We start from the raw sequence: 23,809 nt of genomic DNA, 5'->3' as shown, positions 1-23,809 counted from the left end.
AAGTGCTTGAATTATGATTAACTAAAGAAACCTAGTTATACGAGTGTTCAAGATGTTAATGGTTATAACATTAGAAGGAGAACGAATTTAGTAACTCTCACTTGTAGACTAAGATTGACTAAGAGACTGAATAGCTTTTTAATAATAAAATTAAATCTCTTTAACAAATTACCCATTAAACTTAAGCAGAGTAGCAATTTGAGCAGTTTTAAAGCTTCTATTAAAAGATTTTTTATTAGATAACGGTTTTTATAAACTTGACGAATTTTTTTTATATGTAATATGTTTTTGCAACTTGGACTTTTACTTTGAGAGGGGAACAGAGATTAAGAGTGTTTGAGAATAAGGTTCTTACGAAAATATTTGGGGCTAAGAGGGATGAAGTTACAGGAGAATGGAGAAAGTTACACAACGCAGAACTTCACGCATTGTTTTCTTCACCTGACATAATTAGGAACATTAAATCCAGACGTTTGAGATGGGCAGGGCATGTAGAACGTATGGGCGAATCCAGAAATGCATATAGAGTGTTAGTTGGGAGGCCGGAGGGAAAAAGACCTTTGGGGAGGCCGAGACGTAGAAGGGAGGATAATATTAAAATTGATTTGAGGGAGATGGGATAGATATTGGAATAATCTTGCACAGGATAGGGACCGATGGCGGGCTTATGTGAGGGCGGCAATGAACTTTCGCGTTCCTTAAAAGCCATTTGTAAGTAACTTAAGTAATATGTTTTTGTCCTAGTTCTTATGACAAGGCCTGTTACATGTATGTTTAATGGCCAATCAAGTTATAATTATTATTATTATTATTATTATTATTATTATTATTATTATTATTATTATTATTATTATTATTATTATTACAATTATTATGTCCACACTTGTGGAGTAATGGTTAGCGCGTCTGGTTGTGAAACCAGGTGACCTGGGATCGAATCTCTGTTGGGGCAAGTTACCCTGGTTGAGGTTTATTTCCGGAGTTTTCCCTCAACCCAATTTGAGCAAATTCTCACCAACATTATCACTTTCATCTCATTCAGAAGCTAAATAACCTAAGATGTTGATGCAGTGTCGCAAAATAATCTACTAAAATTATTATTATTATTATTATTATTATTATTATTATTATTATTATTATTATTTGTACTAAAGAATTTAGAGTTCACAAAATGTTCTATATTAGAAATTCTAAATCTATTTCCCAGTCTCTAAATGCATAAAAATGCCAGTATGCATTTAATGTATAGGCTAGTAATGACTAATTGATAAATGACTTAATTGCATTATATAGTCTACAAATTTTTGCATTTTATATTTCGTTATGATTCTTTATTAATTCAACACTTATCATCTTAATTTTTATTAAAAGAGCTAATAAGGAGTCTGCTGAAATAGTGTGTCGTATTCATATTTTATATTACCAGTAAGATTGAAAGTGTGATTAGATTCAGTTAGAAATACTTAATCATAATACCATCATTGAGTATAAAACATTAAATACTAACTCATTTAACCCTTTACAGCATAGTGGTTGTTCAGAAGAACCACCGTTATCTTTCTTTCTAAATTTTATGGCACAGATATTCCACTAAGGAACCACCTCTTGAGTATACATAGAGGTGCCATCTGTATTTTGAAATTGTGTGCAGAGTTAAAATGTTAAAAAAATTGATCGAAGCTTTGTTATGATCCATGATATGAAAAACATAAAAAATTAATTTGTGCTTCAAAGGGTAAAACAGAGATGAACAGCCCTAAAAACTGATGTCATTTAGTCTGTTTTTGAAGATCAAGTATTCTATTTCGCAAAATAATTATTCGCCTTCTTTCTAAAGACACATAGATGTATCTGTATTTATTTTAGTGTTTCAATGAAATTATAAAATATTTGGACGGCTGACGTTAAAAAGACTGTCGAATTTCCTATGGAAAGTTTCACAGTACGTTGTTTGAACACAGTAAAAATAAAGGTGAAATAAAATATAATCTTTCAAACTATAAATCAGTATCGTGTAGTCTATGTTAGATGCTTGTGTTGAGAGTCCGCCACTGGGATCCGAACGGAGTGCTCTATACTCCTCGATTGATATTACATCTTATGTTTTGCGGCTTGCGTCCAGTGATGTCATCGTGAGTAAAAATTTGGCTTAAGTCTTATTTTCTAACATTTTGTCGATATTAACGGTTTATGTTGTCATATGCCCTTTGTATCATCACTATATGAGGTACTGGAGAAATATTATGTTGACCACTTAAGATTTTTATGCCTCTGTACTTACACTAACAGGTATCAACACTGTATTAATGAGAAATCTTGTAAGATTTACATTTCCACTGTAGTTACATTCTAGATTAGAAACGAATAGAGTTACTAAAATGTTGTAGGAATTCAGTGCATTCAATATCCTTCATGTATTGCTATTGTTATTATTATTATTATTATTATTAATATTATTATTATTATTATTATTATTATTATTAATATTATTAATATTATTATTATTAATATTATTATTATTAATAATATTATTATTATTATTACTATTACTATTATTATTATTATTATTATTATTATTATTATTATTATTATTATTATTAACTTATTCTTTTTCCACGCCCGATTCTCTTTTAATGCTATACTATACATTGGTGCGATCGAAACTCGAATATGCATCTGAAGTTTGGAACTCGATTACAACTACGGACTCGGCTAAATTAGAAAATATACAAAGAAAATTTATATCCTTATGCTCATTCAGATTTCTGCCCATTAATTCCGGGTATAATTATGAGAGAAAATGTGAATATTTTAATTGTCAAAATCTATATGCTAGACGCCATGAGCTAGATTATCTGTTCTTTTGTAAAGTCCTCAAAGGTGATATATCCTGTGACTCTTTCTTAAACAATATTACCTTACGTATTCCAACAAAAGATATGAGAGCCCACAAAATTTTTCTATATTAGAAATTCGAAATTTCTTTCACCAGTCTCCAGATGCATTAAAAATGCCAACATGCATGGCTGCGAATTCGATCCCTTCAATGTATAGACTTTGTTTGCTCTTGGCAACGATTTATCATTTATGTATTCTTTTAGGCATTATACTCAATTAACATTCTCTCATAGTATTCTTAGTTATCCATTCATCGTCATTATTGTAATTGTACTTATATTTGTGTGAAATAATTCTTTTTGTTTTATGTTTTTGTTATATTTGTGCTGAACTGTAATTGGCCACTGGCTGTTGTACAGCACATTAAATAAATAAATAAATAAATAAATTTATTATTATTATTATTATTATTATTATTATTATTATTATTATTATTATTATTATTATTATTATGAGAAGTGAAATTCGAAGAAAATTTTATTTCGTTATAAAAAAAGTAACACAAACGGAACCCGTTGTATGTAGTAAATAAATATCAGTCACTAAAATTGTGATTTTAGTTTGATTATAATCTATATAGCGAATCAATCTGCAGAAAATACTACTATTAAAACATTTACCTACCTTTATGAATGTGAGCTTGCTTTTGTACAAGAAGAACTATTTGTTTTCTATTGTAGAACATCTTAACGACACTTGGGAATGCGCAAAGCTGCACTCTAGGAAATCTATTGCTCTAGCCCTCGAGCTAGGCACATTCCGAACATAGGCTTATTATACTCGTTTCTAGACCAGCCCCCAACCGGCTCGAGGTTTAGCGCTATGAACGACGAATAAATCCTAATTTTGCTGTCGGGAACCAAACCTACATACACTACTTCAGCCACATGAGGACGAGAACAGAAACTAAACAATTGCGCTAGCAATTATGTAGAAACTCCGATTGACCCGTGACGGGAGACAAGAATAGAATTCAATATTTTATTTTTACTGGCAGAGTTAAGGCCATAAGGCCTTCTCTTCCACTCAACCACCCTTAATCAATACAATACATATTTAAATTACGAATATTTACACTACACTTAAAAGATTCTCCAGCAATATTCTTCAGTTAAGTTTTAACGACTAGTACATGTTTATTCAAATTTAGATAAACCTATAAGATAAAGTAATAACTTAATTTATGAACAAATGTAATTCAATCAATTATAATTAAGTTGAGATAGCTAGTAAAATGATGATAATTAATTTAATACAAGTTTGCTAGAACTATGTTATAGGGAGAAAAAATATAAATCTAAAATATCCCGAAAAGACAAAGTATATGATTATCTATCGTGACGAGAATATTGTACGAAATGGAAATATAAAAATTGGAAATTTATCCTTTGAAGAGATGGAAAAATTCAAATACCTGGGAGCAACAGTAACAAATATAAATGATACTCGGGAAGAAATTAAACACAGAATAAATATGAGAAATGCCTGTTATTATTCGGTTGAGAAGCTTTTATCATCCAGTCTGCTGTCAAAAAATCTGAAAGTTAGAATTTATAAAACAGTTATATTACCGGTTGTTCTTTATGGTTGTGAAACTTGGACTTCACTTTGAGAGAGGAATATAGGTTAAGGGTGTTTGAGAATAAGGTGCTTAGGAAAATATTTGGGGCTAAAGGGATGAAGTTACAGGAGAATGGAGAAAGTGACACAACGCAGAACTGCACGCATTGCATTCTTCACCTGACATAATTAGGAACATTAAATCCAGACGTTTGAGATGGGCAGGACATGTAGCACATATGGGCGAATCCAGAAATGCATATGGAGTGTTAGTTGGGAGACCGGAGGGAAAAAGACCTTTGGGGAGGCCGAGTCGTAGATGGGAAGATAATATTAAAATGGATTTGATGTAGGTGGCATATGATGATAGAGACTGGATTGATCTTGCTCAGGATAGGGACCTATGGAGGGCTTATGTGAGGGCGGCAATGAACCTTCGGGTTCCTTAAAAGCCAGTAAGTAAGTAATAAGAATGGACAGATGTTAGTTTCATTGTAAGTAACAAATATTAATCAGTAATTAATCTGTTAAGTAAGAATTTATGTAATTTTGACCTAAATGAAGTTATTGTCCAACAACCCCTTACATCACTCGGAAGCGAGTTCCAATTTCTAGCAACTGAAACTATATAGGTTGAAGAATATAAAGATGTATTTTGTTGGGTTATAATGCGTAAATTGTTATGATGAGACCTGGTATCATATACGTTAAGAACAGTAATATTCACTATTATAGGCGAGATAAACCCACGCCTGTGGATTGCATCCACCGTAAAGTGTTCTTACACTATTAATGGCTGAAACGTAGATACTACTATTATTTTATTCATACTCTGTCGATAATGCAGCCTTCCTGTGCAGTAACGCAATAATTGGTCCTTAGCGAGTCGCCTTGAAGCTTCGGCAACTTCTCCGTCTCGTTTGTTTAGTAGGTAGCATGCACGCACTGTCGCAGGCGTTTCATTCTGACAGTTTTAACGGAAAAAATACGGAGTTCCAGTACGGTTCCGAGTTAGTTTCGCTAAATGGCTAAATTATTTATCATTTCTTTAACCTAGATAAGACTGACGTCCTACATATAGGACACCGCACGTTTCACACAAATATGATAATAACATTGACTATGACAGACTAAATATAAGAAAAAAAATTGGACGCAATTTATAACACATAAGGATTATGGTATCATGATTGCCGACTATGAAAATCTTACACAGCAATGTTAAAAAAATAAAACGTCCGGGTCCTATATATAGGACGTCAGTCTTATCTGGGTTAATATCGGAACTCAGCTTGAAGTTTATAGTAGGGCTACTAAACTTGCGTTTCCAATGTATTTTTTTTTAATTAATGTCTTCGTTTAATACCTCTCTGAACATGTCATGAGCTTTTTATATTGAAATATAATAATAATTTTACTTAATTATACGCATTAAGAGGGAAAGGAAATAGCCACTCTTCTCCATTATCTCCTGGCTAAGTTGCATCATAAGTGGGCCTTTTTGGCATCACTTGTGAGGTTCAGACCTGTCTTCGGACAGTTGACTAATAACAACATACGCAGTATAAGGGAAAGTATTGTTTCATTTTGACTCATGATCAATCATTAATGTTTTCTGTCTTCCCCGCATAGCCATCGGCGGAATTCAGGAGGAAGCGTGTTTGTCTTTTGATTCGGAGTTGCGCTCGGGCGTGGGTTCGATTCCCACTTGGGCTGCTTACCTGGTTGGGTTTTTCTTCCGAGGTTTTTCCCAACCACAAAGAAAATGTCAGGTAATCTATGGCGAATCTTCTGCTTCATAAAGCCAAATACCATCTCACTATCACCAATTTCATCGACGCTAAATAAACCAGTAGTTCTATAGCGTCGTTGAAAAACTACTTAAACATTCTCCGCATATATTTAATATATCTTAATATTGTCTCTCATCTGATATCTTACTGTACCTGTTCTGAACTTTTCTTCCGTTTACCATTCATTCAAGTCCATCTATCGATAGAAAGTATCGTCTTAGCTAGTGATCTAGCCAGTTCTTTTTTTCCTGATCAGTTTCAGCATTATTCTTTCTTAACCAACTCTTTCTAGAATAACTTTATTTCTTATTTTGTGTGTCCATTTCACACGCTTCATTCCTTTTCATATCCATATGTCAAATGCTTTTAGTCGCTTCTCTTCACTTTGTCGTAATGTCCGTGTTTCTGCCCATTCATTGTCACACTCCACATAAAGCACTTTACTGGTCTATTAATGTGGTTTTGTTAAAACGAATTTTATTTTGGTATTTTAGTAGAAATACAAATTTGCAGCTTCCCTGATACCGAAAATTTGATTCATATATATGTCGTATTTCTGTGCATGTGTGTATAACTGTTTCTCATGCCACTCCACTGCCCATTGAATTTTGTGTACTTTAAGAATCTACGGGAAAAATTTATTCTGAAATTTTAATGAAATATAAATTTTTTTTAGCAAATAATGCTGGATTAAAAAATATAACACCAAAATAGTCCCAATTAAATTCAACATTTTTTAAATGATATTTGTATTTCGATATTTGTATAGTCCCAATTAAATTCAACAATGTTTTATGATATTTGTATTTCGAGTAATAAAGGTGAAAATTAGACGAAGGCTTTAGAGAAAAATACTCTTTTCTAATTAAAAAAAAAGTAATTTTGTTATAGGTGTGTAATTCTGTATAATTTTAGAGGGAATTTTCTAAAATTTCTCTGGCTACATATACAAGGATAGCGGAGACTGAAAAGTGTCCCTTTGTTCGAAGACTAGTATCTCTTTTAATAAACACATTTATTGCGACTCATTGAACCACGAAAAAGTACCGATTTTGTTAAATGTGAAATTGTATTAGAAATGATTAAAATATATCTACATTCGTTTCATTCGAGCATGTTCAAGATTAATTTACATCTATTTGTACTTAAACCGTACAACGTGCGTATAACTCAAATGTACTCGTGTTACTAATTGGATTATAAAAAAAAATTGATATGTAATGCGGAAAACGATAGTTCTTTCTCTAATTTGGGTGCATATTAAAAGTTTTTCTTTGTGAATGCCTTTTGAATAATAGCAAAAGAAAATCAATTATTATGACCGGTAATATGATTCACAACATGGTGAAGGAGATGAATTGTTACGAAACGTGAAAAACAAAGTAACGAGGAAGACATATTTTTTTTTTAATTGCAGTTAAATTCCTGAATTTTACAAGCATTTTATACATTAGGAGTTAACATAACCAGTTCTACCTTCACTCGCTCGTTACAGTTAAGTGTTGTTTCATTATCAATTCATGTTGCGTGTATGTCTACTCCAGTTAGTGCACATCATTAGGGCTCGTAACCTAGCTGCTGTTCTCCGCTTTTCCATTTTACTAATAAAGTAGACCTACTAATTGTGGTGAAAATTTAGCATCTTGAGAAATAATCTAATTTATATGTAATATATAGGGTGGAAGTGAAATAATCCTGCAGATTACTTACAAAATAGAAGAGCAAATATGTACAGTAGTGGCAAAAAAAAACCGGACCGACTCTTGTAGCTGATTTCAGAGCCTTGTTCACTCCAGAGCACGATAGACTGGTAACTAAGACTTTCGTGGTTCGAATCCTGCCTGGTAAGGAAACTTTTTTTTGTTCTTTATTCAAATTTATTCCCAATATTTTTCGATTGCTGGTAAAATTCATGTTCTGGGAATAAGTTAATTAAGTAGTAAAATATCGCTGCAATAGAAAAGTATTGGGAATAAATTTGAATAAGGAACAAAAAAAAAGTTTCCTTCCCAGGCAGGATTCGAACTACGAAAGTCTTAGTTACCAGTCTATCGTGCTCTGGAGTGAACAAGGCTCTGAAATCCGCTACAAGGGTCGGTCCGGTTTTTTTTTTTTTGCCACTACTGTATACACTTACTAATGTAACGTTCATACTTTAAGCTCAAAATACATAGGCTACCTCTGAAGGAGTAGTTGTTAATATAGCCTATGTCTTTTAATTATTCTAAATGGATGTATTATTATTTCTCTAATACATTGGTTTTAGGGCTATAAAAAGTTATTAACAAAAATAAAAGCTCGCTTAAGCGTAATGATTGTAACTTCATGATGCGTTCTGTTTCATTACCTGGATTGCTGAATGAATGAATGGGAAGAGAGGAGGAAATATCAATTGAAAGGTACACGATAATCGTTTCCTTGCAACGATTCTTGGAATTCCTGGATGGCTCAATATTGTCTGTCGTTCATGATCCAGAGCCGTCCGTCCGGACATTCGTTAAACCGAACCGAACATTAGACCACTCCGCGAGACGCAAGAGCTTCGCATACTGTCTATAGCGCCAGGCGTTCAGTAGCAATATGTATTTTCTATCTTCCGTAACCGGTTATGCACGACGCTATCTCCTAAGATCGCGGTGCTTTTCAGTGGAGACAGCCCAACTAACACGCACGCAATCCAAATTGTTAACATTTTCATTACTGCAAATTACCGTACATTTCCTCACAATTCTACATTAAAAGGGGGGAAGGAACCAGCCATCCTACCCCATTATCTCCTGACTTAGTTGCCTCATGAGTGATGCCTTATTGATATTACTTATGAGGTTCAAACCTGTCTTCGGACAGTTGACTAAACAACAACTACGTTAAAGGTAATGACCGAATTAAACATTTTATTAGTGAGCATAGGATATAGTCGGTAGATATTCATGAAGTGCGTAATGATTAATAAACAACGTAAAGAAATAATACCATATTAAAGGAAACAGTACAAATAGAAACGACGCTATGAGATGTGACCTCCACTCCAATGCATACATAACCTACAGTACTACGTCACAGAATTGATTGTCTGACAAGAGTAAACATCGCGAGCTAGTCGCTGATTGTGTCACCTGCGGTCAAACTAGCTCCGCTCCCGATAACTCTAACACAGCCTGCACGAGACGAATTGCGTTTGGGTTTTCTATACACTAGGCTGTTTATAGATATTAGAAAGATCTGGAGCGGTATAATTCTCCGCTAAGGAAAAAAAGTTATTTTGATTCCGTTTTTAGAAAGTAGGCCTAATTATCGATAACATTTTTCCGCACTACGTATAAAGAAATAGTAAACCAAACGTAATTATACTTATTCAACTATACAGTAAGCTAACGCTATTGTGAATTTAATAAAGAAAAGTGTAAGTCGGTGCTAAACATCATCACGTAACACACACACAAAACATCCGACGAAATCGCTCTGTCCATTGCTATTGGAATGTGAATTCATAATTGAACTGAGATAATTCATATAATAAATGTATTCATCTTTATAAAATTAACAACATTCATAGGACAATGAAATGTTGGTTTCGTGAAGAAAATTCTGGATTCAACAACCATGTGAGGATTTCTGACTATCCAGATCCACTTACAGGTTCTATTCTCAAGGTCGTATTGCTTTATATCTGCGGGGGTTGTTTACTCATTTGGGCATATTGTCATTGATTACAAATTGACAACATGTCTAAGGCGATACGACTCTTGAAGGTGAAACGTGTATGTAGTTCCGAAACGTCGGAGAAATTAAATCTCTCAAAAACCAAAAGTGCTCTTCACAGTTATATTACCAAGAAGACCTGAAATCTTATAAATCTAATTGGACGTAATTCTGCAGATCTCGGGGTTACATAAACTGAGACAACTAAAGAAATTCTTACAGGTTCTATTCTCAAGGTCGTATTGCTTTAAATCTGCTGGGGTTGTTTACTCATTTGGGCATATTGTCATTGATTACAAATTGACAACATGTCTAAGGCGATACGACTCTTGAAAGTGAAACGTGTACAGTATGTAGTTCCGAAACGTCGGAGAAATTAAATCTCTCAAAGTAGCAAAACCAAAAGTGCTCTTCACAATTATATTACCAAGAAGACCTGAAATCTTATAAATCTAATTGGACGTAATTCTGCAGATCTCAGGGTTACATAAACTGAGACAACCAAAGAAATTCTTACCTCTATTTTCAGGTTATGTTATGAACTCATAATAGTAAGAAACTGGTTTTATCATGGCGTTTGAAATGAAAAGTAATAAATGAAAATATTTGTTACTGGAAATTTTCAGTGATGCGACAGCCCATTGTGAGCCAAGTTCGACCAGATGACTGCTGGCTACACGTGCATATCCATCAGCAGAGAAAAACGATCACTTAGTCACTGAGGGAGCAACGTAATGTACTGAAGTTTAATTTCATCGTTTACAGACCAAGTATTATTTTAGAAATTTACTTTATATATGTAGAATGACGTCCAATAGATATGTTTTAATTTTCTCACTTTCACATAAGTACTTAATTGCAACCTTACCTTCTGGTAAATCCAATCTTCTTTCGACCTTGGCAGTTCTGGAGAAGTCCATGTAAATTTCGTAGGCGCAGACTTTGTGTTATTGAAGTTATTATTGTTTACAAACGTTGTCTGCGGAACGTCAAGACGAGTCTGAGGCCCGGACGAAGATCTAATTGCACTCCACCCCACGGCTGCAGGATTACCATCTAAGACAACTTCTTTCTTAGGAGAGTCTTCCGAAAGAGAAGCACCATTCCATTTCCTGAGCGGGGGGACTTCCCTATCATTGCTGGCTTTACTCCTATCGTCACTGCTGGGGATCCCGAGGGAGTCGAAAGTCTGCTCTAGTTCCTGGATGTCCTCGAGGTCGTCGTCGTCATGAATGCTGGTCACGTCGAGGATGTCTTCCTGCTTGTCTTTGAGCTTGCCCACCTCGGCGCCAGTCTCCGTCACGATCTTCTCGATCGTCTTCTGGCGCACGGGCTGGCGTCTCGCCCTGGTGACAACCACGTCGTCGGCGTCGTCGTCCGCGGCGGGCGGTGGACCGGGCAGAGTCTCGATCGTCACCTGGTTGCGACTGCTTCCCGTCCCCATCACGCCCGTGGACTCACTGAACAGGTGGACGGCCGCAAGGGCGTATCGATTCGTGCATGCCGTGTTGCTTGTACTTATTCCACGTGACCCGACCAGTCACCGATTCAAGTATGAAAAGAGGAAGTAGGGGTTAGAAGGTGATAAATACCACAGCGGAGAGGGGTGGGCGAAGCCGCATCACAGGTCTTCCCACGCATGCCCACTAGCGATTTAAATCTTTACTTTACCTCCTTTTACGACGTTCAAGGTATTACGACTTTGCAAAACTCATTTCTGTGTTCTGAATACATATACGTTCAAAACGGGAATCTTGCACTTCATCTCGAAATCTCCGTTAACATTTCCAACCTAGGAATATAATGAAAAGGAATAGTCACCTACTAGGGCAAACTTAAAACAGTTTTTACTAGATTTCGGACTTTAGATAAAAACATATTTTATTCCTGAAGAGATAGGATCATATTAAAGGCTGATTCACAATAAATCGGAAACGAGAATCGGAACGAAAACGAAAAAGGTAAAATTGTTAATATGCTTACATTTAAATGTGAGCATTCACAATTAACGAAAAGCTTGCCGGAGCCTGGGATCGGGAACGAAGTGTTGGCCAAGTTTTAACTTTGGCGTTCACGTTTCCGATCACAGCCCACTAGATTCATTCTATTGCCATCTAAAAGCTATTTTGTCGTATATTTTGTAGCAAGAAGACCGTGACATAACCTATACATTATTTTGTTCTGTGCTATGCATCATGGAGCAAGTTTTATTTGATGAGATTCTAATTTTGAGTGTTGAGGAAAATCCTCGATAAGCGGAGCGCCTCGTATAAAGATGAGAAAATGAAGGAGAATACGTGGCTTTCAATAGCTGCGTCTTTGAACACCGATCGGAAGCGAATCATATTTTATTTCTGTATTGGTTGTATTACACACTACATATTCATGCTTCAATTCAATAACTACTGTTGTGTTCATTTTTGTTCTATTGCAAATGTTTCTTCTCTAATTATTTTACGTTATGGTAGACTTAAAATAGGTTGTGAAAATAAATATGCATGGGCATATTTATAGTACCGTGGGCCTACCTAATATGCTGGGCATATTTATAGTACCGTAACATGGATATATATTCATCCATGACCGTATCTAATGAAATGTTTCAGTTGAAATTTCGAAGTTGGTTAACCTGTGTTTATGTTGGCTGCCTTGTACTCATGAGAGACCGCCATTGGTCAATTATACATAAACAACATCAAAATGCGTAATATCGACTTTACATATCGTTATTGACATGCATATTGATATGCATGGTCGTCTACGTTCTCGGTTTATTGTGAATCAAAAATTTTCATATTCACGTCCTCTGCTTCTCGTTTTCATTCTGGTTCTCGTTCCCGGTTTATTGTGAACCAGCCTTCAGTTCTACTGAAAGTAACAGTGTCAATTATATATGACCTATAATGACTAATTTTACGTTAGAACCTATTCGATCCTTTAAAATATTAATAACACAAATGTTCTGTTTTCTTCTTTGTAACTATGAAAATAAACTAGTTTCATTTTGTTGAATTTGCGGGTATTATTACGTCTTTGGAAGATGTGGCAACATGCACCTCCTTAATAGAATAGAATGTTTTATTTTCACTGGCAGAGTTAAGGGTATAAGGTCTTCTCTTCCACTCAACCAGCTTTAATCAATACAATAGTGATATACATATTTAAATTAAGAGTATTTACAATGCAATAAAGATTCTCCAGCAATATTCTTCAGTTAATTTTTAACAACTAGAACATGTTTATTTAATTTGAGATGAAGCCTGTATGAAATAGTAATAGACTAACTTAATTTATGAGCTAATGTAATTCAATTCAGTCTATATGCAATATGCAAATAATTATAATTAAGTTTAGAAAAAGTGCAGTCGCACTCTTTCGTCTAACAAGAGGTTATGATTTACTGTCGAAATACCTCTTCCGTTTTGGGATAATGGAGGAATCATCCTGCAAATTGTGTAATTCTAATACAGAGATGGACCGACATCACCTTTCAGTGTGTCCTGGCCTAAAATCACTCACAAAAGTGGAACGCTATTGGGAAGCCAAAAAAAAATGTTTTTTCTATAAAATTGATTCTTAGAGGAGAGTCGGGTATTATCGGACATCGGGTAGTATCGGACAGTGCGTTTCTTTCATCTACCACCATATGGTAGTACCTGAATGACATGGTTACGTTTCTCTATGCGACATCACAGAAACGTAACCATGCCAATCAGGTACTATCATCGTGTGGTAGATGAAAGAAACTCACTGTCCTATATTACCCGATGTCCGATACTACCCGACTCTCCCCTAATGTTTGTTCATTTTTTGTTTTCTTTGAAGGTTAATGATTCTATATTCAATTTTCCAACCATTACATAAATAAATAATTAAGTTGAAGTAGCTAGTTAGTTAAATGATGAGAATTAATTTAATTATAGTTTACTAGAACTATGTTATAGGGAACAGAATATAAAGCTAAAATATATTGATGTAATTAGAATAATATTAATGTAATGAGATTTTGCCATTACAGATTTTATATCCTATTTAAAGAAATTGACGGTAATAATAAGAATGGACAGATGTTAGTTTCATTATAAGTAACAAATATTAATCAGAAATTAATCTGTTAAGCAAGAATTTATGTAATTTTGATCTAAATTAATTTATTATGAGATAACCCTTTACATCACTCGGCAGCGAGTTCCAATTTCTAGCAACTGAAACTTCATCCACTTCGAGGTTGCTTATATTAGGTCACATTTTACATTCTTGTTTGTTGCGATTGCTCATATGGAAATTACAGGGAAAATAATATATGAGTAATTTCACTTTTCAGCTCATGATAGGGAAAATCTTAGCTCAATATTTAAAGCAGTTTGCGAAATAGTGCATGCAAAACTAGAAAATGTTTTCATAAACCCTGGAGTTTCCGAGCTCAATGCAGCAGCAAATGTTTTGTCGGAGAAGTGTAACAAAATTGAAAATGTGACTCTGCAACAGAAACAATTAAAAAATTAAAGTATGCTCCTGTGACATCATAGACGCTAAGCGTTCGTTTTCTTCCTACAAACTTGTCCTAACTTACAAAAAGTGTAAATTGTGTCCCGAAGGTTTTGAAAAGTTACTGATTCTCTATTGCAATTGCAATTTTGAAAAGTACATGTGGTTAAAAATGGATTAATCGTAATGTAAATTTATGGAATAAAATAATTCTTTAGTTTTTCATCATCATTACGCAGTTACTTACATATTTACTTATTTATTTTGACGGAGTTATGGCCATCAGCCCTTCTCTTTCACTCACCAAAAGCTAAGGAAGCTTACACAATATGGCCACTCATTACAACAAATCTTACAATATGACGTAAATATTTAAATAAATTAAGCTGTTCTACAATGAAATTTTAGATGTAAATCTTTCTTTTCATTGGCATTTCTTCATAAGTAGCGACTTCATACTTTATCAGTCGCAACACCTGGCGACAAATAAAGGGACAAAAATTGTCTTATTGCTGTCACATTGAAAGAAAACCGCAAAAACAACGGAGAAATAATACTTCCAAATTCTTTGGTGACGTACAGTAAGTGTGTACTTAATGTACTGTAGACATAGATGAAAACTACAGGGTTGTTTCCGATCTCTGATTACGAATTTGAATGACTTCATATGCGTCAGGAATCACACCGACAGCTGAATTGTGGGGAGAGGTGACAGACCAGTAGTGAGTGATTTCATAATCAGAGTGCACGGTATATCACATTAGCAATGCCCAAGAAAATCGAGCCTTTTTGGAGGGGTACATAACAAATCTTTCCGATGCCAAGTACAGTTACGTGAAAATCATAAGAGCCTGCAAAACATGTGGTTTCGTTATTTCCAAGAAAGGCATCTTGTGTGTAGGCCTACCTAATGAGACTGGCAAAGCTCGGATGGGATTAATTCCAGAGTGAAGAAAGCAAGTAAATCCACCCACCGTCACAAGTCGCCGCACCCCACGAGATGATGCAAATTAATTCCATTCGAGCTTTACCAATCTTATTAAGTACACAGAAGATGCCTTTCTTGGAAATAACGAAACCTCGTTTATTGCAGGCTTCTTTTATTTTCACCTAACTGTACTTAGCATCGGAAAGGGTTGTTATGTACCCCTCCAAAAAGGCTCGATTTTCTTGGGAATTTCTGTTGTGAATCGCCGTGCACTCTGAGTATGAGATCACTACTGGTCTGTCACCTCGCGCCACAGTTCAGCTGTCGTGTGACTCCTGGCGCACATGATGTCATTCAAGTTCGTTATCAGAGATCGGAAACAACCCGGTATAGCCACCACCGTCAACTTTACAATTTTTTTGTTATACTCGTAATGAAGTCACTTGATGAATTATGTGTTTAAAGTTATTCCGTCCACACTGCCATGGGGACTGTGCTAAGAGAATGTAACTTTATCTATTCTGATAGATCATGTACGTACCACGTTGCATATAGTACTGAAAAGTTGGATTTAAAACGATACTGTAGCCGTAAGTTCGATAACGCAAATGTAGCATGCGTGTACGCCATATGGTAACAAACTAATGCACACCAAGCATTTCCATATAATTGCACGTTCGTGTAGTGTTATATCAATGTTATGTTCAGATTTGCATGTGGTCGAAGACTCGGCCTTGTAGATAACGTCAGGCTGCTTCAGAGAAGCAGGCGTTGTCTTGATTTATCGCCGGTCAATGTTAATTAATAAATTGTATGGAGATAGCCTCTGAGTAGCGGTGATGGCATTCATTATTAATTTAATGGCGAGGAGTTCGAGTAAATTAACTAACAGTGTTAATGGCAAAGGTGTGACAATGTGTCTAATGTGTGACAAAGAGGAAATAAATACGCGTATGAAGGTAAGCGAAACGATCGGAACAAATACGAGGAAAGGATAAATAGACGTAAGAAATGAAGGAAGGAAGATACGTAGAAAAGAAGAGAGGACTGAAGGAGTAAAGGTGTAAGGACTAAAGGATAAGAACACTAAGGGACAAATCTCCTTCAGAGACATTAAGAATGTTTGAAAAAGCTTATGTGAAGCAACAATGAAAAAGCGCTGGTCTCGACCGCAGCACTGGTCGTCTTTGATAGGGGAAGATTGCCTATATTGGACCAGTTTTTTGTTTTTTAATCCCATATATTTAATAATGATTAAATTAAATCGAAATATGTTCTAGTACATTCTACATTCTATGTACTTTCATCATATAATGCTATATTTTAAATTACACAATTCCTAATAAATATAAAAAGGTAAAACCAAAATCATGGAAATGGTCCAAATTGGGAAACCGGTTGCCTAATATGGACTCATAGTGTCCCAATTTGGACCTCGCAAAAATACATTAGTAGTAGTAAACAAATAAGTAGAAGAAGGGTATTTATTATAAATATCTTTAATTTACCCAATTTTACGTTAAAATGTATCAGATATTAACATTTGGTGAAAGAAATTACACCATTCTCTCAACTTTGATGAAAAATTAAAGGAAAACCAAATAAATTACAGAAACACTATTGCATTCAAGCTGATTGTTACACTCAGAATATTTCTCTTTGCACTGAATTAGTTTTATATTAGTTGCTTGTCTCGGTTACATAGCCTATTTAAAAAATACAGGAAAACTCATAGAAAAGTAAAAAAAAAAATGCAAAAGTATTACATAGAACTGGAAAGTTCCCTTTTTGACTACGAAACGCCTGTGAATAAGAAAACGTAGACATAAAAAAAAAATAAAAATCTGACATTATTTCCTTTTCCGTTTGAAAGTTACCAGTGGCAGTATAAAGAACCCCGCCGCATACAACACAGACTACTGTGGTGTTTACACCTCTTTCACCACTTATAGTTCCGATTTGGAGCTTCTCTTTTTAAGCTATAACTTTCTGTTGACTCTTTTGCATCGTTGTAAGCCCACATTCATCAACGTTCAACACAGTGTTTGCTGTGATACCATTCTCATCGACAGTTTTTTTTTTCAGCAGATCGGAAAACTGGTTAACACTCTCCCTATTAAACCCCTTAGCTCGGGCCATTGATGTCCCTTCTGGTGACGGAGAGAAAGTTTTCTGTTTCGCATCATAGAAGCATAGAACCACTTCTTTCGGGCCATTTTTTCTCCTTCTTAAAGGTGTAGGGAGCATCATATTTTTCTGCGACATCAAAAGCAAGTTTATGCACATCTTTGATTGTCAATCCATAAAACCTTTCTTCAAACAAGAGAATGTGGTCGGCAAGAATTTTTTCCATATCTCAATTGAAGGTTGCTTGCCTTCCGAAGGACTTCATTGGAAAGCGTTTTTGCAATCAGCATGTCTCTTTGCTGTAGCCTATGGCACTCCATATACGCGAGCACACTCGTCCATAGTCGCCATTCCTGTATAATACTACCGCCTTCTTCAAAGTATTTCATTTGCAGTAGGTTCCCCTTTTTGACATCTTGGAAATATAAAGACACAGAATCCCCCAATACATTACTGGGGCCCGTTTCACAATCCTTACAAATTACTAATTACAATTTACAAATAACAAGTAAAAGATTACAAATGCTTGTAAATTGTGTTTCACAATGCTATTTTATTAGTTTGTAAAGTCTGACGAACTTTACAAAATCAGGTAAAGAAATTAAAAAATACGCATTATTGGTTACACAATATCGCCAACGACAGTTTACTAAAATCGCTAAGGAGCAGAGCTAAAATCGCTGTATTTTTACTACTGTCGATACATATGTTTATATTTTGTACTAAAATAGATTATTCTAAGCTTGCTGATTCATATTTCACCAACAGAAAATATAAAGTATTGTTAAAAATAATTAAAAGTATTTAGATTTTTATATATTGGCGACAATGGAATTTCATGTTTTTGTGATTGGTCGAGAATACCAATACGTCTACAGTATTACTTAAATAAGCAAAGTTAGCACAAAATTCAGTCAAATAAGTAAATAACAGATTTGGTTCACGTACAAATATGCAATTGATAAAATAATTACGATATCTAACCACAAAATCAGGTTAATTTTTTGTGTTGATCCATCAGTATTTATTAATGTTGCATCCATAACCTCACAAACACTAGTGATCCCATCAGCAGCATAAAAATTCTGTGCTATAGTAAATAACATTTTGGTGATCAAAAACCTGCCCCGAATTTAACTCTTTTAACAACATCAACTACCCTGTGGGCACTTTTGCACACTGATATCTTAGAAATTCCGTGCTTATCTGCTAACCCACGGAACTGACAGCTAGTATGCATCCAATGCAAAACAATACAATTCTCGCTTTGAGGTTAGGGGCTAGGGCATCACTTTTCTCTTTTGGATGATGGATATGATATCCCATATCTTGTAGGAGATATTCCAGCGAAACGGGGCTCGAAACGACTTCAGAATACCGCGTAAGTAATGTCGCTATTGCATTATTGAATTATTTATTTTTGGTGCAGGGAACTTTTTTATTAAGTGCGAGTATTTATTAAATACAGTCTTCGTATATAAATATTTACGCGGTATTCTGAAGTATAGCGCGGAACTCATTCGAAACCTTTCATTAAATTTATACAGTGATACCAACGTGATATTAATAATTCTTGCCCGGAGAATTTTACGTATACGTCTTCGTTTAATTAGGCCTCAATTCAATAGCTTCGTCTGAGTCATTAGAACTCCTTAATAACATCAAAACTACTTTAGTTTAATTCTTAATATTAGCCACTTACTCAAAAATCAATTTAATAAGTATTTATTTATTGTATTTATTATCAAAAACCTGTCTCGAATTTAACTCTTTTAACAAATCAGTTACCCTATGGGCACTTTTGCACACATAACTTAGAAATTCCGTGCTTATCTACTAACGCACGGAACTGACAAGACTGACAGCTAGTATATTAAACCAATGCAAAACAATACAGTTCTCGCTTTGAGGTTAGGACACCACTTTTCCATGTTGGATGTGATGTCCCATATCTTGGAGGAGAGATTCCAGCGAAACGGGACTCGAAACGACTTCAGTGTCGTTATTGTATTATTGAATTAATTTATTTTTGGTGCAGGGAACTTCTTCTTTAAGTGCGATTATTTATTAAATACAGTCTTTGTATATAAATACTCATGCGGTATTCTGAAGTATAGCGCGGGACTCATTCGAAACCTTTCATTATATTCATACAATGATACGAACGTATTATTAATTCTTTACCGGAAAATTTTACATATACGTCTTTGTTTGATTAGGCCTAAATTCAATATCTTCGTCTGAGTCATTAGAACTACTTAATAACATCAAAACTGCTCTAGTTTAATTCTTAATATTACCCAGTTACTCAAAAATTAATTTAATAAATATATCTTTATTGTATTTATTCAGAATTTGTTGCAATAGCAAACTTTACACATCTCAGAACTATTGTAGAAAAATGTGCTAACTTTACAAGTAAAGTTTACACGTTTGTAAAATTACCCTTCATTGTGAAACAGAATGCTTGTAAAGTGAGCAAAATTTAATTTGTAAAGATTTTATTTCCTTTGTAAAGTTCAACATTACAAACAAAGATTGTGAAACAGAAGTTTACAATCTACAAGCAAAGTTTACAAATTACAAAGCTTGTAAACATTGTGAAACAGGCCCCTGGTCTAGATCACGATGGCAGTGCTGCAGCTCACTGAACTTCAAGACGAGTACCCAAGAGGAGTACTCCTCTTGCGAGTACCGTAGGCAGCGTTAGCAAGCAGTGGTGCCAACTGAAATGTTTGAAATACTTCTATATATGGAAATACAACTGCGGTCCAATTTAGGCAACGGTCCAATTTCGGCAACTTTCCCTAACTCATACGGCCTTCATTCACTCTTCCAGTACTGTCCAAATAGGTTAATTCTTGGCCAGCACATGTAAATGAAATTTTGAGAATGGAAATCCCCATTTAGAAACTAATATCGGCAATTGCATCCTCTTCTTCTTAACTAAATACAGGCTGTTTTCCATGTTTCCTGTATATTTTCCACCAATATGATCTCCTAATATCGTTCTAGGAATCCCATTTTTTTAATAAAAACTTATTTTATAAGACATACATTACATGCATCAAGGCCTTCTAAGAGGAGAGGTTATCTCAGTTCGGGTCAACCAGTCACGGAGGATGAGCTAGTGACGTAATTACACTCCCAATGTGTCAGGTGAAGTCTAAACATCCGCTGTGTAAATACCGAAGTGTCGAAGGTCACAGACGAGGAAAAATTGTGTTGCATTATGTTACACACGTGTGTTCGTGCCCTTGCCATTGACATTTAACATAACAGTTGTCTGATGACCCTGCAGCTGTAAGATGCCAGTTTCCCTTTCTTTTGCCCACACTTACAATTCGGACGACTTCGGTTTTTCATCTGCATAGGTATAGTCTGCATCAATTGAATATTCACTTCAATGGCTTCCTATTGGCTGAAATGGAGATTGTTGTCATTGCTGTGAATTGTTAAAGTAAGCGTTCACTACATCGTATCGCACTCCTCGTACGAATCGCAAGCAACGGATATTTTAAGTGCAGTGCGTTCACTGTAACGGCTCCATCTCATCGCCTCATCGGATTCCCCTATCAGCTGTTTGAAACATGACGTCGTACAATATTAACATTGGTGAAAACAGAGGAGTTGAGGTTAGGTCTATTAATTATGACTGTTAGCGAATAAGAATTTGTAATTTCTTCATGCGTCTTAATTGAATAGGAAGAAACGAAAGAAATATTGGTTACATAATATATATGTAGGAAATGACTTGATTACTGTAATGGGAACGCCTCAAATTATATAATTCTTCGCAATTTTCTACAAGCGAAATAAGTTTTCCGTCTGCCATTTTGGCGCAACACTGAACATGGCACAACATAATAGTAACAGTTGACCAATTAAAATAGATTTATTAAAGAAGGCCATGATCGCACGCATCGGAAAAGTTGCTCAACCGAGAAACGTGGACGGATTTGCCGAGAGGCGATGCGTGCGATACCATGTAGTGAACGCGGTTATTTAACAATTACAACAAAGATAGGCTTTCCGATCCGTGCGATTCGTCCGATGAGTGCGATACGATGTAGTGAACGCTTACCTTAAGGAGGAGATTGTTGTATTTGCAGTGGACACCAATTTTTAGTTAGCTTTTTAGATAGGATCCTGCTGGTTCTGCTGCAAACGATTCATCCTATGGAAATATATGTTTATATAGAACGCTCTGCAACAAAAAAGTAAAAAAAAAAATCACAGAATGGAGATTGCTGACTTTGATATGACGCCTCTCATTTATATAATATATCTCTCTTTATTGGTGCTGCTCTCTATCGACAATTTTGGGAAGCTTCACTCTGTCAGCTTACGAAAATAGTCATCACTTCCGTTTGTAGATAGCAGCACGAGGAGCCGTCCCATACACGGAAACTTTGTGAAATACGCGTTGGAATTTTCCCCAGGGTAACCAACTTCGTTCCCAACTTCTATGTTACATTCTTCGAGCATAAAACGTCTTTGGGACGAACTCAGCGGATTTCTATTGACGCGTAAAGAATTTTATAGGAAATACTACGGTTTTTTTCGACCAAGCACAATAAGTAGAAATATTACGTTGTTTCTATTAGGCCTGTATACCTAATGAAGTTTCATTCATTGTCTAAACTTAATGTCCAGACACTTGAACTTGGTATAAGACCATTCATTGGTCTGCTTACTTTCCGATTTAATTCACCTTCAGACTTGTATTCAAAGTTTTTTTTGTCGCTGCTCTGTTAATGTGGTAACAGTTCGTTCTATTATCAGTCTTCGTATTAAACACATCCTGATTAAGAATGAATCAAAAAGAGAACATGACATGATGTATTATTCATTATAAGGAGAGGAAGAAATTGAACATTTATGCATGTTTTATGCAATAATAATAATAATAATAATAATAATAATAATAATAATAATAATAATAATAATAATAATAATAAAGCATTACACAACAAACTCAGCGTTGTTCTCTTGCCGTTTTTAATCTCTGAAGCATATCACGTCTTTCGTTTCCAAGAACATTTCCATAATCTGACAGACTAACATTACTAACCCTGATACTTGGAAACGATTCAGGGATGTAAGATATAATGATTACCATGCTCCTCTATAAACAAAATAATACTTTCTTCCCACTTATATTGAAAATATCTTATAATTTAAGTATAGGCCTACATTTTCGCCTGTTTTGTAAGCGGTCTGGAATTGGTGGGGTCGGAAATTCTGCTATCCACCACTGTGAGCAGGTAACTGACGATGTTTGGACAATCTGGAAGAGGACCTACATATTTTAGAAATATATTATAACTGGAAAATTGTTTGTCAAGACAGGGTGCAGTGATACTATATTGTAAACTCAGCAGCCAAAATGATGATAATAATAATAATAATAATTATTATTATTATTATTATTATTATTATTATTATTATTATTATTATTATTATTTACTTATTTACTTGCAAATGGCTTTTAAGGAACCCGAAGGTTCATTGCAGCCCTCACATAAGCCCGCCATCGGTCCCTATCCTGTGCAAGATCAATCCACTCTCTATCATCATATCTCATCTCCCTCAAATCCATTTTAATATTATCCTCCCATCTACGTCTCGGCCTCCCCAAAGGTCTTTTTCCCTCCGGTCTCCCAACTAACACTCTATATGCATTTCTGGATTCGCACATACGTGCTACATGCCCTGCCCATCTCAAACGTCTGGATTTAATGTTCCTAATTATGTCAGGTGAAGAAAACAATGCGTGAAGTTCTGCGTTGTGTAACTTTCTCCATTCTCCTGTAACTTCATCCCTCTTAGCCCCAAATATTTTCCTAAGAATCTTATTCTCAAACACCCTTAATCTCTGTTCCTCTCTCAAAGTAAGAGTCCAAGTTTCACAACCATACGGAAATATGTTAGGAGAAATGCATAAACGATTAGGGAAATCACGGAAATTTTACTTGAAGCAAGTAAAGCGATAGGTTTGGAAGTAAATAATAATAATAATAATAATAATAATGATAATAATAATAATAATAATAATAATAATTTGTTATTTTAATGTACCGAAGTACATATGATATTTCCATGCAGATATTCTGCGTCATCATACGATGAAAGAGTAATGGAACGGAGAAAAATTCTCTCCGGCGCCGGGATTTGAACCCGGGTTTTCAGCTCTACGTGCTGATGCTTTATCCACTAACCCACCCGGGCGTCGGACAGAATCGTCTCAGTTAAAGTTCCAACTCTTGGATTCCCTCTAGTGGCCGCCCTCTGCACTACGTCATAGATGTCT

At 35.1% G+C, this 23,809-nt stretch overlaps 1 protein-coding gene across 1 annotated transcript in view; it reads right to left on the bottom strand.

Moving 5' to 3' along the window:
* LOC138707615 (uncharacterized) overlaps positions 1 to 11,397 on the bottom strand; it is a 108,207-nt gene extending 96,810 nt beyond the window's left edge. Inside the window, exon 1 of the mRNA XM_069837276.1 lies at positions 10,822 to 11,397. Within this exon, the coding sequence (XP_069693377.1) occupies positions 10,822 to 11,397 (576 nt within the window). The remainder of the gene's footprint in view (positions 1 to 10,821) is intronic.
* Positions 11,398 to 23,809: the final 12,412 nt, after the last annotated feature.

Source organism: Periplaneta americana, chromosome 10, assembly GCF_040183065.1.
Source record: "Periplaneta americana isolate PAMFEO1 chromosome 10, P.americana_PAMFEO1_priV1, whole genome shotgun sequence".
NCBI lineage: Eukaryota > Metazoa > Arthropoda > Insecta > Blattodea > Blattidae > Periplaneta > Periplaneta americana.
This window is presented reverse-complemented; position numbering and strand designations above follow the sequence as displayed.